This window comes from Podarcis pityusensis (genome assembly GCF_964106645.2).
Source record: "Podarcis pityusensis genome assembly, chromosome: 7".
In the NCBI taxonomy this organism is placed as follows: Eukaryota; Metazoa; Chordata; class Lepidosauria; order Squamata; family Lacertidae; genus Podarcis; species Podarcis pityusensis.
This window is the reverse complement of record NC_138031.1, coordinates 49,237,773-49,253,769: the sequence shown is the minus strand read 5'-3', so window position 1 is coordinate 49,253,769 and position 15,997 is coordinate 49,237,773. Positions and strand designations below refer to the sequence as shown.

General features: G+C 40.2%; 1 protein-coding gene and 1 long non-coding RNA gene across 13 annotated transcripts in view; one reads left to right on the top strand and one right to left on the bottom strand.

The window, feature by feature from the left end:
* The window catches only part of LOC308481680, a 38,650-nt gene extending 32,653 nt beyond the window's left edge, over nt 1-5,997 (top strand). Inside the window, exon 3 of the long non-coding RNA XR_013988787.1 lies at nt 5,861-5,997. This is a non-coding gene — a long non-coding RNA (uncharacterized lncRNA). The remainder of the gene's footprint in view (nt 1-5,860) is intronic.
* Nucleotides 1-15,997, bottom strand: part of PTPRM (protein tyrosine phosphatase receptor type M) — a 412,807-nt gene that overhangs the window by 6,390 nt on the left and 390,420 nt on the right. For all 12 annotated transcript variants that reach the window (XM_081014113.1, XM_081014108.1, XM_081014114.1 and 9 more), the window contains 6 exons: nt 9,219-9,335; nt 8,740-8,894; nt 8,227-8,362; nt 6,287-6,436; nt 5,888-6,061; nt 4,043-4,174 (listed from right to left, as the gene is read on the bottom strand). In XM_081014113.1, coding sequence (XP_080870239.1) covers nt 4,043-4,174; nt 5,888-6,061; nt 6,287-6,436; nt 8,227-8,362; nt 8,740-8,894; nt 9,219-9,335 — 864 coding nt within the window. The remainder of the gene's footprint in view (nt 1-4,042; nt 4,175-5,887; nt 6,062-6,286; nt 6,437-8,226; nt 8,363-8,739; nt 8,895-9,218; nt 9,336-15,997) is intronic.

The following is a 15,997-nucleotide window of genomic DNA, read 5'->3' as shown; positions in this document are numbered from 1 at the left end:
TAAATGCATATAAATATAAATGCATATATTATTTGGGGAAGGGGTCAGGCAAGTTTCTTTGAAGATGAAGACCAGATGGCCACTGCAGTGCCATTTCAAAGGGATGAGCTGGGTTGCAATAGCTGCATCTAAGTGACAAACATCCAAAAGTCCAGTGGGGGCGGGGTGTAGGCTAGAGAGTTGCAGTCTGAGTGAGCTGCAAGGAGATGCTTGCGACAGAGGAGCCAAAGCTTTGACTAATGAAGAGGTGTCAATGCTGTGAGCCCTTCCATCCTAAATAAAATCATGTATCTTAAAAGACACTAGGATCTCTGCTGACCTTTCTTCCAAGAAAACTGAGCCCTGGGTAAGTGCACAACTCTCACCGCTTGTCAGACGGCATGGCATGCAACAGTATGCCATTACCTATGCTTGTATAGAGCTTCATATGCGTACTGGACCCCCATTGGAGCTATGGATCGTAACTTATTTTGCAGGTTTCCAACAAAAAGTCAGCATTTTAAGCCTTAATATATTTTTTGTTCATTAACAAGGTTACAAAACTTTTGCCGAATCACACAGGAACAATTCTAATTCTCACATAGTACTATCTTGTTCAGAGTTACATATATATAGGTTCCATGGAAATCAGTGGGTATATAATTGATGTACAACCCTTTTACTAGACTTTTATTTCTGTTTATCTATTTACAGCATTTCTGGACCCCTTTCAATGAAACGATAAAATAAATCTAATTATAACTGTATAAAATCAATAATTTAAAAATGAACACCAGCTGCAATAAGCTCTCAGGCTAATTCCTAAATGTCTGGCAGAACAAAAAACTTCCACCTGTTTCTGAGAAGCATCCAGGGAAGTACACAGATGGATTTCTCTGAGGAGAGCATTCTATCTAGGATAGTCATATTGGAGTTGGTGTCTCTGGAGATATTTGAGCACAATGTAGAACCTTAGGTCAGAACCAGATTTTGAATTGGGTTTGCTTTAGTCCAACTATACTCATCTTCTTTTATACAATTTTTCCCTAGTATTGCTTGCTGCTAAATTCTTAAACCTTTTCGGCATTTGGAGTGACAGATTTCTGACATTAAACATCAGTTTAGCAATAGCCTGTGACAGCATGCAAGGGTGCTGTCAAACACCTCAATGTGTTGGGCATTATTTGAGGCGCACACACCACCAGAAGCCCAGTCTCTATCCCCAGGGTATGATAAACAGTTCATAGCTGGAAACCGAACCCTATCCGTTACTAAATTCCCAGAGGCAACATTTTGCTTTCAGTTCACCACTACTGGATAATACCAGAGCTGCCTGGAAGTTTTGCTGATTTTTATATTTGTGAATGTCTTGTTTCTCCTTTGAAAATTTGTCCCAGAAAGTTTAAGTATGGGAAATAGTAGCCAGAGGGGCTCACAGACATTACAGAGCTGTATTCTGGTTGATTTACGTGTTAGATAACGCTGTGTAGGTTGAACAGTCTTACAGGGCTGTTTAATCCTTCACCTTCCAATATTCCCAGAAATCAATTTATAAGTGAGCTATGGATTTTTTAATAGAAACAGACACACCTGACACAGTGGGAAAAGAAAAAAATGTGGAGGGTTTCCAAGGGATGTACTTACCCAGGAATTCTCCTGGGCAAGACTTGGGAACAATAGTGAGGTGAGCACAAAAGGAAACTTTTCCTGCTAGCATGAGGACTGTGTTCATATTAGGACTTTTCAAACATAATACAAATGAATGATTTGGCTTTAAGTGTATGAACAAAATGTTTTTATTATGCTTTGGTAACCAATCTAATGAATAGTCTGTGTGACTGATGCAATATAGGGATAAAGGAGTTATTTAAAATTAAAAGTGTAAATGAACGTTATGATTGCTCTTTCCCTTTCCACTTTCCGCGTCCCTTTTACCCTTTGAATACTGAGTTGAATCTGTTAATTAAAATCTTGTAACTGACACTGGTGAAAGTACCAGAGCAGATGTAGTACCTGAGAGCAAGCATGCCCCAGTAGTTTTAAAAGGCAGCTAAGACCAATGGGAAGCTAAAACAGCTTAGTGCTCTTGTATATTCAAATCAGGGAGCAGATATTCAAATATGCATTTTAGTGGCAGCTAAAAGTCTTTTACCCTTTTTACCCTGGAGCCTTTCCTCTTTCACTCTGAAAAACAACCTACCCACGCACAAAAACAAGGATTTTGCATTTCATATATTTCCCTTGAGATAGGTGAGTGTGGCTGGGGTTTAGAAATATAAAAGGGGAGTGTCTGCAATTTGTAAATACTGACTTGCATTAGTGATGATTTTCATAAAAATGATAACAAAATTATTCTAATGCTAATACAAATACTTTCCTGTAACTATTAAAACTGTTCATGATGAATCCACTGCTTAGTTAAAACATTTAATTAAGAAGTACATACTATGCACATGAAATTGTAGAGGAACAGTGGTCAGGAATTATGCAATTTTGCATCCATTGTTTGAGTCTAATGCCAAGATAGGCAGCTACCATTTTGCTACCAAAGGAAGGCTGCGGTGAATGCTGTTTTGCAAGCATCCAGAGCTCAGCAGGGTATGCATTCAGAGAAATGATAATGCAGGCACTCTTGTGCTCAGATGACAGTGAGGAGTGGAGAGCTGGTGTCCAAAAGATTACTAATTTGAGGGGTGAAAATGATGAGACACTGGGATATCTTTCTGACACCTTCTATCAACCCCAGTGTTTCATCCCTGTTTGAGATGATAGACTAGTCTGATGGGGTATATGAACATCCTTTGACATGTTTACTTCCACTGTAGTAAGTTTACAAGGTAATTGATGAGCCCATACAAGTTCTACAGTGGCCCTGTCATACTCAGTCTAGAGAGAGGTGTGTGAAACAAGTCACAGAGGCAGCAAGCAGGGTGTATACACATGAGAAACATGATTAAGAACTGTTTAACTGATGTCATTACTTTCTAATGTTGTTTTATGATTACAAGGTATTGTATACTTAGTAGGATATGTTTTATGCAGAGAAAGTTTTTTATAGTATTATCTGACATTTTAAGCAAGTAAAATTAAAATTCTTTGGTTTTCTGAGAGCAGTTTATGTGCTTGCTAATGTAGACTTAACAAGCTAAATGTTGTCCAACCACAAAAATAATAGATTTAAATTACTCACACCCCAAAACATATTTTTAAGACCCCTCATTGAAGACCCCCTAAAATGGCATGCCCTACAATATAGTGCATTATTCTCAGATTGATGCATTATATTCCACGGGGGGCGGATGTTCCAGTGGAGATACACATATAAAGCCTTATCCAATTAAAAAAGAAAAGGTTTGACTCTGATCAATGCTCATTTTCTTCAGAAAGATAATATCAGTTGCAGTTAAGTTGCACTTCAACCCCCAAGGAATAGAAGTTAAGCTCATATGCGTAATACGATGGATAATGTCTGACTCAGGCCAAACTTCAAATTTCCCTCTCAACAATAAAACCTCAGACCTTATGTCAGTCACTATTTTTCTTTCTAATCTACTTCACAGGGTTGTTGCTAGAATAGCATGGACTAATTTCTATGCAGAACACACACAAGGTTCCTTGGACAAAAAGCAGGATACAAATGTAATAAATAAAACATGATTAAACATGTAAAATAAGTTAACTAAAAGTTACAGCTTTGGGGCTTATCTATAACTGTTGACAATTACTCCACTAAACAAATGAATTGTTTCCAGTGTTCCTCCCCAGTACTGCAAATGGAACAGCTGCATAAAAGGAACTGCAACTAAAACCAGTCGACTGGCTTTTTGTTAATGGTCAGAATGGGAATGAGTAATGAGTAACAGTCCGAGCTACAGTTCCAACAACAATTTTCTACAACACATTGCCTGAAGGAGTCTTGGCTTGAAAAGGATGCAATATCAGTTAAAATTATGGGGACTGGAGGAGCTAGGTTTGAGCATCACGTTTTTCACAGCAAGGATCTTTACAAATGAGAAGATGCTAGTTATGATGATGTTTCATTCCGCTCATTTCTGTGACTTACTTGTGCTGGATCTACATCATTGAGCATAACTATTGATGTGCAGTGGTAGTCTAGAACCAGTCTCCAGAAATCTTTGACAGTGTTTGGTAAAGGATGCTGGGTAACGATAAAAGCTGAAGGCTGTTTATAGCTCTGTAAAACAAGAGAAAAGATAATTCCACTGAGCAAAACTGTCAGGATTAAAGCTTTAATAAGGAAGTATCAGCTGCAACAAAGAGAACTCAAGCATAAGGGCATTAATAGATGCCAGCGGTATTGAATAGCTTCAGAACAGCATGGGAGAGAGAAACAGAGGACATGTACAGACGTGTTTATTATCTGAACTTTACTGGTGAAATCTGATGATTTGCTAGACTTCATGGAAGGGGCAGCAGTTGTTGAATGGAGCTGGAATATTCAATGGAGCAATTTTATCACCGTTGGACAGGGACATGGCTGGTTTCGAGATCCCACCTACACGAATGGAGCCTCAATATACACTGGTGCTATGGTAGTATTATCATTGAACCAGCAGTACCTATCACTCTTGAAATCTGCACATTAAATGAATACTACCAATAGAAGGGGCAAAAGGTGGGTAGAGCAGGGGTGTAGTGTGGGAGGAATGGAACCTAGCCAGAACCTCTGGTCTGCTCATACTGTATGTTAGAAACAATGAACAGATTAACCAAATATTATGTGGCAATCCTATGGTCCAGTTAAGATGGCCACTATTATGTCAGGGCTAATAGAGGAACAACATAGTTGCAAGCCCATGCTCAACTAGCACCAAAGCCAAAGGTATGACACCTGCAGAAACGAGAGGAAATCTACTAACGCCACCAGCCACTCCCATAGCATCTCTGACACCTTTATTGCCACCCACCAATCATGTGGCTGCATTAGATATGTGATGATGGCAACCATCAATGGATGTCAATGAAACAACCCTACCTAGACACAATCTTTCTGCACACCTTTATTACAATCAGGTTAATCCTCAGAGAACATTATATAAATGCATACTACTTTTATTACTCTTTAAAGGATTGCTTTTATGGAAGGTTATTTTAAATGTCTTCATTCTTCTCCAAAGTCTGCTTTCTTGGCATGTGTGACAGCCTTAATTACTGTTGCTCTAAAATGTCAGCGATACTCTACAAATCTCTAGAGAGTGTAAAACATGTTTAAGTATCCTTGTACTGATACCCTATTAGTGCTATTAAAACTTCCATGGCTGCATTTAACTGGAGTGGGGGGAGCGGAGGAGGGAGAAAGAATCATGTTTAGGAAATGTTCACTCATTCAGAAACGAACAGAGTGACTGACGTAATGGCTTGCATTCTACCTATACCAACTGGCAACTATTATTTTCCTTTGTTAATTACTATGAAATTTAAAAGGAAAGAAAACTAAAACACTGCTGCAAACTTTTCATTATGTTGTTTGGTTGACTTAGGCTGTATTGTTTACACAATTACCTGGGAGTAAATCCTATTGTGGTATGTTAATGACAAACATCTGAGTAGACATGCACAGGATTGTACTGTTTTTGACATTCTGAATAGCTCTTTTCTCTCTTAGGTGTTATTATAATTAATATTCAAGTACTAGATAAGACATCTAGGCCATTTCCATTGTCAATATTCCCCATCCCCACTTTCTAGTTCTCTTAATAAAGCTTTCAGACTTTAAACAATATCTATAAACATAGATTTGATAAAACAAATCTAGAATATAAAATATATCCAAAAGTTGAAAGACTTTTGGAGGGGAGTCATTTTTCAGGAGCAAAAATTGAGCCCCCTTTTGCTGAATTTGCTTTTCTGTATTTTCCAGACTATTAACATCAGGACAGGCGCTTACATCCATCAGTGCAGCATTGATGTAGTTACTGCTTTCCCCATCTATTGTGATGAGGAAAGGTAGGCATCTGTCTGGAGGAAGCACATCCATGCACCGATTCTTCTCGTGATTCCGTGGTAAAAGTGCTATGCTGCAATCCTCCACGCGCAGAGTTGGAGTCACCATGTTTAGGGTCTACAAACAACAACAACAACAATACAATATGAGAGGAAGACCTACTTGGCAATGAATGTGCCTTCAAAATAGGATTATGAGTATCTTTAATTTTAAAAGAGAGTCTGTGCTTCAGAGAATAATGAAAGATTCTGGTCTCACACTTTAAAACAAACAAATAAACCTTACAATACAAAGGCCATTGTCCTGTTGTGCTTTTAAAAATGTATCCATGGCATGGCTTACCCTAAATTCTTCTTTGATCTGGCTTGAATTGGTCTGAGGGTCCAGTTTGTTCATTTCATAATATACAGATCTAACTTGAGAGGCTGGAACAGAGGTATCCCCACACAGACAAGCTTCCAATATCGCATCATGTATGAATACATACTGTTCCTGTAGAAGTAAAGAGATGGGTGATAGTACCCACATAAATGATAGGTTTTTTTCCCAATGAAAAAATGAAGAACTAAATGTGGTTTTCAGCTTTTGCACATGCTCTTGGAAAACCAACTATAGTATCCGTTATCATAGTACAATACTACAGTGTTACATATTTACTGTAATCCACTAAATATAAAGGGCAGGTGTTATTCTGCTTTACGACTCTGGACTGCATTCAGTTTCCCCTTAGTCCCATTTTTGTTCTCTCCTCCTTGCAGAAGTGTATATGCTTTCAACCCACCACCATCAGTGACCTGACAGCTGCAGCAGGAAATGCACTTCTTCATACAGGGCAGAGCTATACTATGGAACTCATGATGGTGTTGATGGCCACCAACTGAGATGGCTTTTAAAAGGGATTAGAGAATCTCATAGAAGAATGCCGTCAATGAGTACTAGCCTTGATTGTGGCACATTACTTTCCAGGATCAGAGGCAGCATGTCTCTTGAGCTCCAGCTGCTGGGAAACAACAGCAGGAGACTTCATGTACTGCATTTATGCTTCCAATAAGGAACTGGCCAGCCACGGTTACAGTATTTTTCGCTCTATAACATGCACCAGACCATAACACGCACGTAGTTTTTAGAGGAGGAAAACAAGAAAAAAATATTCTAAACGAAACAGTGGATGTATGATTTTTGTGGTTCATGCTGTGGCCACAGACATGTGATCTGACAGTGAGTTTGGAGTAGCCCAATGCAAAAATCCTGAGGATCCATGTGGATCCATGCTTTGTAACCACGTTTTTGCACCACTGCGGCCCTAGGCAACAGTGGGTGCATGATTTTTTTGGTGCAAGCTGTAGCCATGGACATGCTATGTGATCTGATGGTGAATTTGGGGTGCCCCGGGGCAAAAATCCTGAGGATCCATGTGGATCCGTGCTTTGTAACCACGTTTTAAGTGGGGAAGGAAGGAAAAGCACTCAAGGGACAAGGAACACGCGTGGGGTGTGTGGAGAAGGATGCTGTTAATAATGCAGGAGAGGGGTTTAAGGGGAGAAGAAGCACGCGTGGGGTGGGTGGAGAAGGATGCTGCTAATAATGAAGAAGAAGGATGCTGCTAATAAGGGGAGAAGGCTCCTCTCCCCTCCCGCTTTGCTCCTTTAAAGAAGCAGGCTCTCTGTCCCTCTCTCCTCCCTACTCCGCGGCTCTTCTCCCGCTTTGCTGTTTCAAAGCGAGCCACGGAGGAGGGGAGGAAGGGGAACCATGGATCCTCTGCTCATGACTGCAGCAGATCCCCTCCGCCACCCGCAGGCATTTGCTCCATAACACGCACAGACATTTCCCCTTACTTTCTAGGAGGAAAAAAGTGAGAGTTATGGTGCAAAAAAATACGGTACTTAATAGAAAACTCTCTACAGTACTGAGTAAATGAGTTTCCTCTGCTTGCTGAAGTCTCTCTTTAGGTGTCACTTGCACTGCAAAATATTTCCTGATGCACCCCAGCCTCACCTTGCCAACAACCCCTATTGCCACCCATTGTGGTCTCATCCTCCCTACTTCATTTCTCACTCTGTGACTTCTCTTTCCACTTTTACTGTGTCACTCTAATGCATATTATAAGCCTTCTGCATGGCTCCATCTCTATCGGACACAAGCAGCTGATGCTAAATAATGCCAGGAAGCAGCAACAGGGCACATCACCTAAATGGATTTGAATTCTAACTTCTGGTAAAATGAAGTGCATTTTTCTTATGCACAAGGAAAGAGACTGGAGCAGGAAAGGGTGATGGGAATACCTCAGTTTGCACCATGTTAACTCTTCGAGACCGAAGCTCTCTGACGCAGTTGTATATATCTACAACACCTTCCCTTTCTGCCATATCTAGCATAATGTCAATCACAATGAAACACCCAGTTCTGCCAGCACCGGCGCTGTAAATACAAAAGCACAATTAGTACGAGTTAAAAGTTCAGAAAGTGCTTGCCGTTGAATTTGAAATCAGATTCTTGAGTGGCATACGTAATGAACATCATTTGAATGTGCCTTAAATATATCATTAGGGGTTTTCAGCAATGTAGCTGACATCTTTCACATTTGAGGGTAACAATTTCTTATTAAGGATGCTATAGATCATTGTAACCTGTCTACAGACTGCTGTCTGTCGATCAGCAGTGGTTGAAAAAAAATGGCATTCAAATTAACATTGACTACAAACAGCTCAGCCCAGTGCGTGTTTAATTTAAAGGGATAAAATTAGACAGTGACCTTCTCAACTAGGCATGCCAGAAGGCCTTTTCATTGCACTAACCTGCAGTGTACAACCAGCGGGCCTGCATTTGGTGGGCTTTTGGACTTGACTTGCCGGACAAATCCTAGAAGTCCTGTAGCATGGTAAGGTACACCGTGATCTGGCCAACCTGTGAAGTGGAACTGCCTGATTTCTCGGATTTCATGGGCACCTCTCTGGCCATCCATCGTTGAATAAAAAGAGAAGAAAGGGGAATGTTGCAGAAAGCATTTTAAAAGAAAACAAAAGCAGGAATTCCTTAATGTGGCACTTCTTAAAGCACAATAGCTATTTAAAGTCCTGCCCCCACTTCTATTTCATAAGCCACTGGAGAGGAACATGTTGCTGTTTAAATGGGGGGGGGACCTGACCTCACCATTAGGGGGCAGTAGAGTATTACCCACAAAGTAGTTTGGAAAAAGGGTTGACGTTAAAGATGTTGCAACTTTAACACAGACATGATTAGAAACATATGAGAAACTATATCTTTAAACACTAACCTTTTCCACGGCAAATGTTCGAATAACATATTCTGCCAGGAGCTCTGTTTCTATTAGAGTAACTTTAATGTCTTTATATATCTCTGTGTCATCCGGCCAGTATTTACAGCACTTGACCTTTTAGAAATAAAAATAAAAAATAAAAAATCAAGGTTTATATATATTTCAATTTGAAGCATTCCTTAACACTTTTGCAGTGATGTACAATTGAACTGCCCACAAAACAGCCATGCTGCCTACACAAAAGAAATGGATCATTAGTTTTAAAGAACACAATCTTCTTTTTCAAAGAATAGTTCTGTGAGTTAAAGGTGGAAATAGCATTCAGCGCAAGTTGGGGAAATTGTATGAATCACGTTAGTATTTATGCCATGAACAGCTCAGTTAAAATAACCACTCATTTCCTGTTTTTCTCCCTGTTGAGGGAGTATCCAGAGGGAAAAGCAACAAAGCTGCATTTAAACATTCACAGCCTCCTGAAGTTGGTTATTTGTCTCTAAAGTGTCTCATTCCTTTATGAAAAAGCACACTGTGACATGATTCCTTTTTAGTGGAAGAAAGGTTTGTTTTATTTTTTGAGATATTAACTGCTCTGAAAACCTAACAGAAAAGCAGGGGTGGTGGTAACTATGTATGTGTAAAACATAACACAGAATGTGTAAAATCTGACATATGCAGTAATGAGATTTGAATGACAAAAAGATTCTCTTTGCGGACCTGAACCTGATGCCCAGTGAGACTGAATAACTCATTAGGCCCCTAGCAGAAAACTTGGCAAGTTACTTCACGCAGCCTATCCCTAGCCAAGGAACACATATGCAAAACTGGGGCAAGATACACTTAACATTTCCTTCTTGTGCACACTTAACTTTTTGTACAGGATTTCCCTGAGTTGTATGATTGGACCCTGTTTTCCATGTCTGAATCTTCTGAATTTCTGTTTTATTTGCTGTTATTTGTTTTTATATTGCTTTTTTAAAACTAGTTTTAGGTTATGTTTTTGTTTTAGTGACATTTGTGTTTAGACTGTGTTAAAGATTTTTGTAATATTGAGTGGTACACAAATGGCTTTTAAATAAAAATAAAAGAAATTACACATGTGTGTACACACTTATATACACAATACACTCATAGAAATGTACGTTTATTTGTAAAAAATTTTTTTTTTTACTAAAAACCATGCAGATATAAATTTTAAAGTTCTGTGTTTCCTTCTAAAATATTATAGCCCCCCCCCCACTGCGAATGGGACCATTGCCTGGAAGAGCCTCACTGAGCTCCAGCCCTTCCTTTTTCCTGCGCATGAAGCAGCTCCCTCCATGTGCTATGCACATGCCTTGTGTTGTGGAGATGAAGGGTTTGGTGATATGGAAATTGTATAGAGTTCCTTTGTTCCGCACAACTGTCTCTGTGCTCTCATGTTTGTTGTTGTGGAAACATGGCTCTCTTGAGTCAAGTGGAATCCCACCCATAGGCCCTGTGGCAGGACACACAGGACAGAACCTGTAATATGTAGAACTCTGTAGAAGCATCCAAAGCAATGTGCAAAGTTTTGTGTATATATGGCAGGATACTTTATATTGCTTCCAACTGAGGAAAAAAATACATCTGAGCACCAGATGCAAAGTACTGATGCAAAATAAGCATACCATGCAGTTCATTTTATCTCTGTCTGGCATTTTGCTGCCAGTTCTGTAACAATTCCTAAAACTCTCTCTGGAAAATACACACACAAAGCCCTGCAGTCAGGGAAATAGAAACCACAAGAAACACATTTGAAAGCTCATTGTTTATCTGTCTGTCTGTTCTGCTTGATAATACAGACCAATAGCATTGTTTAAATCCCTGATTTAAAAGGTTCACAGTGCTTGTCTCCATTGTCAGGCAGCTATTTGTAACAGCAATTTCCCCCCCATGGAAAATGTGTTTTTCTCCGCATTGTTCAGAAGAAACAGAACTTCCCAAGATCCCCAGTCTGGCGCAAACTATCAAAGCCCACTCTCTGACCCTCATTTCCTTTTTCTGCCTGCTGTTTTTGTTTCTTCCATAGGTAGAATCTGATCCACACCAACGTGTCCAAGGCACATGCGAAGAAGGAAACAGCTGCAGCATGGGACCTAAATCAGGTTTCTAACTTTAGCACAATTCCTTTTGAGATGGGCACTTGCCGATGTTCCACAGTGCTCAGTTTAGCCGGATAAACAATTTAAAAAATAGATTGGACTGAATTGCTTGGCTTAGAAAAGAAACGTACAACAGCATAGTCTAGACACTCTGGCTTACTAATATGTTCCTTCTTAAAAAGCAATTTCTCCAACCCATCTGCAGACTTAGGATGTGTATAGACACCATGTGCTTCTGGCTGCATATTGTTGGATTTGCAAGTTTGTATCCCCAGGATATCTAGTGTCTGTCCAGCAGGAGAAAGGCAGGAGGGAACAACCTCTCCTTTCTTAAAGGGTGCGACACTTTGTTTTAAGAGAAAACTTACTGGCTACTTTTGTTACATCAAGCTAATGTACTTCTGAAATGCAAAACGTATTTCAAGGAGCACAGAGTATTTTTCTGTGCAGTCTGCATGCAGAAGCACATTGCAGCCCACTGTCAGCAAAGGCCGGGCCATCCCATATCAGGGCTGAGGGGCAGTTTTGTACTCATGACAACAGTGTCTCCAAGTGCACCTACGCTTTCCTTTTCTCCATAGAAAGGATACCATTGAGATAAGGCAGAAGCAGTTTTAAGGTAGCATGACCAGTTCAGCAGCACTGGGCAGAGTCCTGCAGGAGGTGCCACAACAATGGTGGAGGTGGGGGAAATGCCAAATTTTAGTGTTGCACAGGGCACTGTTGAAATTTGAGAGCCCAGACTTCGCCACTTGATAAGGACAGAGTCTGCTTCTTGGCCCAGTGACCTACAGATACATCACATGCTTGACACTGGGAAATTGGGACATTGCCCCATCACCCTCGTAAGCTGGCACTTCTGCTTTGAAGACATGGAGCCTAATTTCTGAAAGCCACTTCAGCCTATAATTCTAAATGTACTTACTTAGGAGCTAGCCCCATGGAACACAGAGGTAAATAGGATTGCATAACTCGGTTTGCTAGGTTTACCTAACAACTGAAATATTGAAATATTATTGAAGAGGCAATTGTTAAATAAGTCAGTTACAAATGTCAATGGGAAATTCATTTGAGAGATAGCAGACTTTAAATTTGTCAATGAAACACATTAGTCTAAGGGTTATTAACAAATACAGAAGCATTCTTAGGTAACTATAATGAATTAAATATGGAAGAAACACAAAACTTGTCAAATTGGTAGCCATCAGATTTGAAAGGAAACTTTTGCTTATATGATACAAAAGTTTGAGAAGACTGGACCCCGGGAAGGAGACACTTCCAAGAGAGTTTTCACTTTAAAATGATCAGATCCTGGGTTTCATTGTTGTTGTTTAGTCGTTTAGTCCTGTCCGACTCTTTGTGACCCCATGGACCAGAGCACGCCAGGCTCTGCGTTTCATTAGCTACTGTTTTTGTAAAACACATGTCATCAGTAAACAAACCTATGAGACAGGTTCTGCAGAGAAACCAAGACATGCTCGATTCAGCAAACTTCATAGCAATTGAAGTTGGGACTCTTGCATCCAAACCTACCAAGTCTATCAAAATGCTCCTCTTGTTTGGCTTTTTTTGGGAGTAGGGAGTTAGGGGAAACATTATAAAGATACACCATGCCTTGTATTCATTTTATACCCATAACTTAGTTTGGTTTACAATGCAAATTTTATGCACACTCTTCACAAATCTAGATTTTGATAAGTAAATGTCAGTAAACATTGTTTTCACTGCACTCACCCAAAGTGATGGAAAACAACTTGATGTCAGTACCAATTTACATTTACAGGTAGTCTAAGCTGTGTAGAGTTTCACATTAATATGTATAGAACATTTTGTTATTAATGCTGCCTAATGCACATATTTTTGTAGGGACGTGGGTGGCGCTGTGGTGTAAACCACTGAGCCTTTGGGCTTGCCGATCGGAAGGTCAGTGGTTCGAATCTCCGCGATGGGGTGAGCTCCCGTTGTTTGGTCCCAGCTCCTGCCAACCTAGTAGTTTGAAAGCACGTCAAAGTGCAAGTAGATAAATAGGTACCGCTCCAGCGGGAAGGTAAATGGCGTTTCCGAGCGCTGCTCTGGTTTCACCAGAAGCAGCTTAGTCATGCTGGCCACATGACCTGGAAAAACTGTCTGCAGACCAACGTCGGCTCCCTCGGCTAGTAAAGCGAGATGAGCACCGCAACCCCAGAGTTGTTTGTGACTGGACTTAACTGTCAGGGGTCCTTTACCTTTACTTTATGCACATATTTACAACAACACTAAAAGATTCTGATCTGGAGCTGGTTTAGAAATAAGTTCCCCACCTGCTAGCCCCACACTCTGATGGCTGTGCATTGAGCATGGTTGGCTGAAAAGGAACCCCTAAAGGTGAGCAGATGCTTTATAAAGCAGAGGAGCTTCCTTTTCAGACAAAGTGTTATACTAACACTGCAGGTAGATGAACCAGATAGTTTTGAACAGGTTTAGAGACAAAATCTATGAGGATGGATTAAGAGATTAAGCCTGATTATTATTTGGCATTCCGGCAGTTTTAGCACTGCTTCCATGTTACTCCTACAGTATTCTCGGGAGCCATTAAGAGGCCTGAAATAGAAGTTAGGAAAAAGAAAGGGCTCATCTGCTTTATAAAGAACAATGGATAAACTTTAGCATCACTTCTGGAAGGCTTCCCTGCCCTGCACGCACATCTTCTTTCTGTCTGAATCAGATGTATAAACTACTTTTCATTCACTGCATTTCATGCACCTTTAAGAAATGATGAGTATTTCCAAGCACACACCCATATGTTGTAAAAGTCAATTCAGCGGTACCTTGAAGTAGTTAGCAGTCATGAGTAAGTACAGCAATTCACAGTTCTTTATAGCTGAAAGTGATACTAATATGTGAACTGGCAGCCAAATTAATCTTCTAGCTGCACAGGGAATTTTAAATTACTTACTGGTTATCTCTAGTAGAGTTGATATTGATAGCTCATATGAGGTCACTGGATGGACACTTTTACACTGCTAATTTTACTTTAGAATTCAACTTGTACCGTGGATGATGAAACAGGCATGCAGTCTTATATGGCATTTCTTGGAGGCAGGATTAAATATCTAACAGGCACTTCAGTCACACGCACACAGCTACTGGCTGGTCTGATATGGCTACAATAGCTGGTTGTACAAAGGAAGTTGGGCACGTCCATCTTGCCATCATGCCTTTCATTTATATTATCAGATTAGCTGTGTATATCATGTTTCTAGAACTGCATCCAATGCATGATGGCTGAAGTGCCTTTACATGGTACATGATGCTATCATGTACTTCAGCAGATGGTGACTGCTGATGGCTTGGTGCTGCCACATGAAACTGTTGCACTGCCTTAATATCCGGGATTGTCTGATTGACAGCATAATCCACAACTTGTGATGCTCAAGCAGGAGTCCCTGCATCCCAAACGTGATAGCTTCCCCAGCCTAACACAACGACATATTGTGACAGCTGATCTTAAAACAGAACAAGGCCCCATCTGCACTTTGCATTTAAAACAGCACCATACCACTTTAAATAACCATAGCTTCCTCCAAAGAATCATGGGAACTATAGTTTAAGCATAGACCCTAATCCCACTCTCAGAGCTACAATTCTTAAAAGAGGTTCACAGTAAGACCTATTTCCCAAGGAACTGGGAATTGTAGCGGGGGTGGGGTGGGGCAGGGATAGGGATCTGTAAGTTCCAAACGTATTTGTTGCACAAGGGGACACTCTTCTTCATTGAAAAGTCATAGCAATTAAAAAAAAAAGTATACTTAAAAAAAAAGTTTCAATACTGAAGGGATTTCATAAATTCTCAGGTACTACAGGCCATCAGTCTTGTCCTTTCATCTTCATCATTTTTAATTAACAGTTTTTTGCCTTTCTGCAACTCTTTCCCTCCCTCCGTGGAACCACCCCTGCTCACTATGTCCTCTGTATCTTGTCTAAATTTGAATTCTAACATGCAGTATTCCTTAATAGATACATTTTACACATAATTTCCCCTAATGTGGTTCATTTTAAAAAATCATTTGCACCAATAAACACATTTCATAAGCATTTTTGCTTATAATATTAAGTAATTATGGATGCATTTTTGGTTGCCGAACTATATTACAAAGTTCTGAGAATTTTGTCAGTCCAAACTTAACCAAACAATGGTCTAACCATGACAAGGCAGTGCATGGCACTCCCTATGTCTTCAGTTCATCTGTCATATCACTTGGAGCAAAGATCACATCAAGGGTGTGCCCTGCCTGGTGTGTTGGACTGATGACCATCTGAGAGAGACCCATGGTTGTCATAAAGGTCATGGTCTTGAGCTGGCCCAACATCAGCCTTCATGTGGCTACTTCAAGTCAGCCAGGGTTATCATGTTAGGGTCCTCTAACTATGCCCCAGAGACTACCTTGGCTAGCCTGATAGTCCAATCAGCTGTGGCTTTACCTGCCCCAGACCTGACATCAGATGACGTGAGGAAAACTGTATGTTGTATGACACCCTGATATTGATACTGCTGAAAGCTGAGCTATTAATATTTTAAATAAATAATTATTTTTAAAGGCATATTCAGGCAAAAAATAATAATCTTTCTGGCTTCTTTTGTTGTTTTCCTGCACAGATTCTTCTGCTATCTCATAA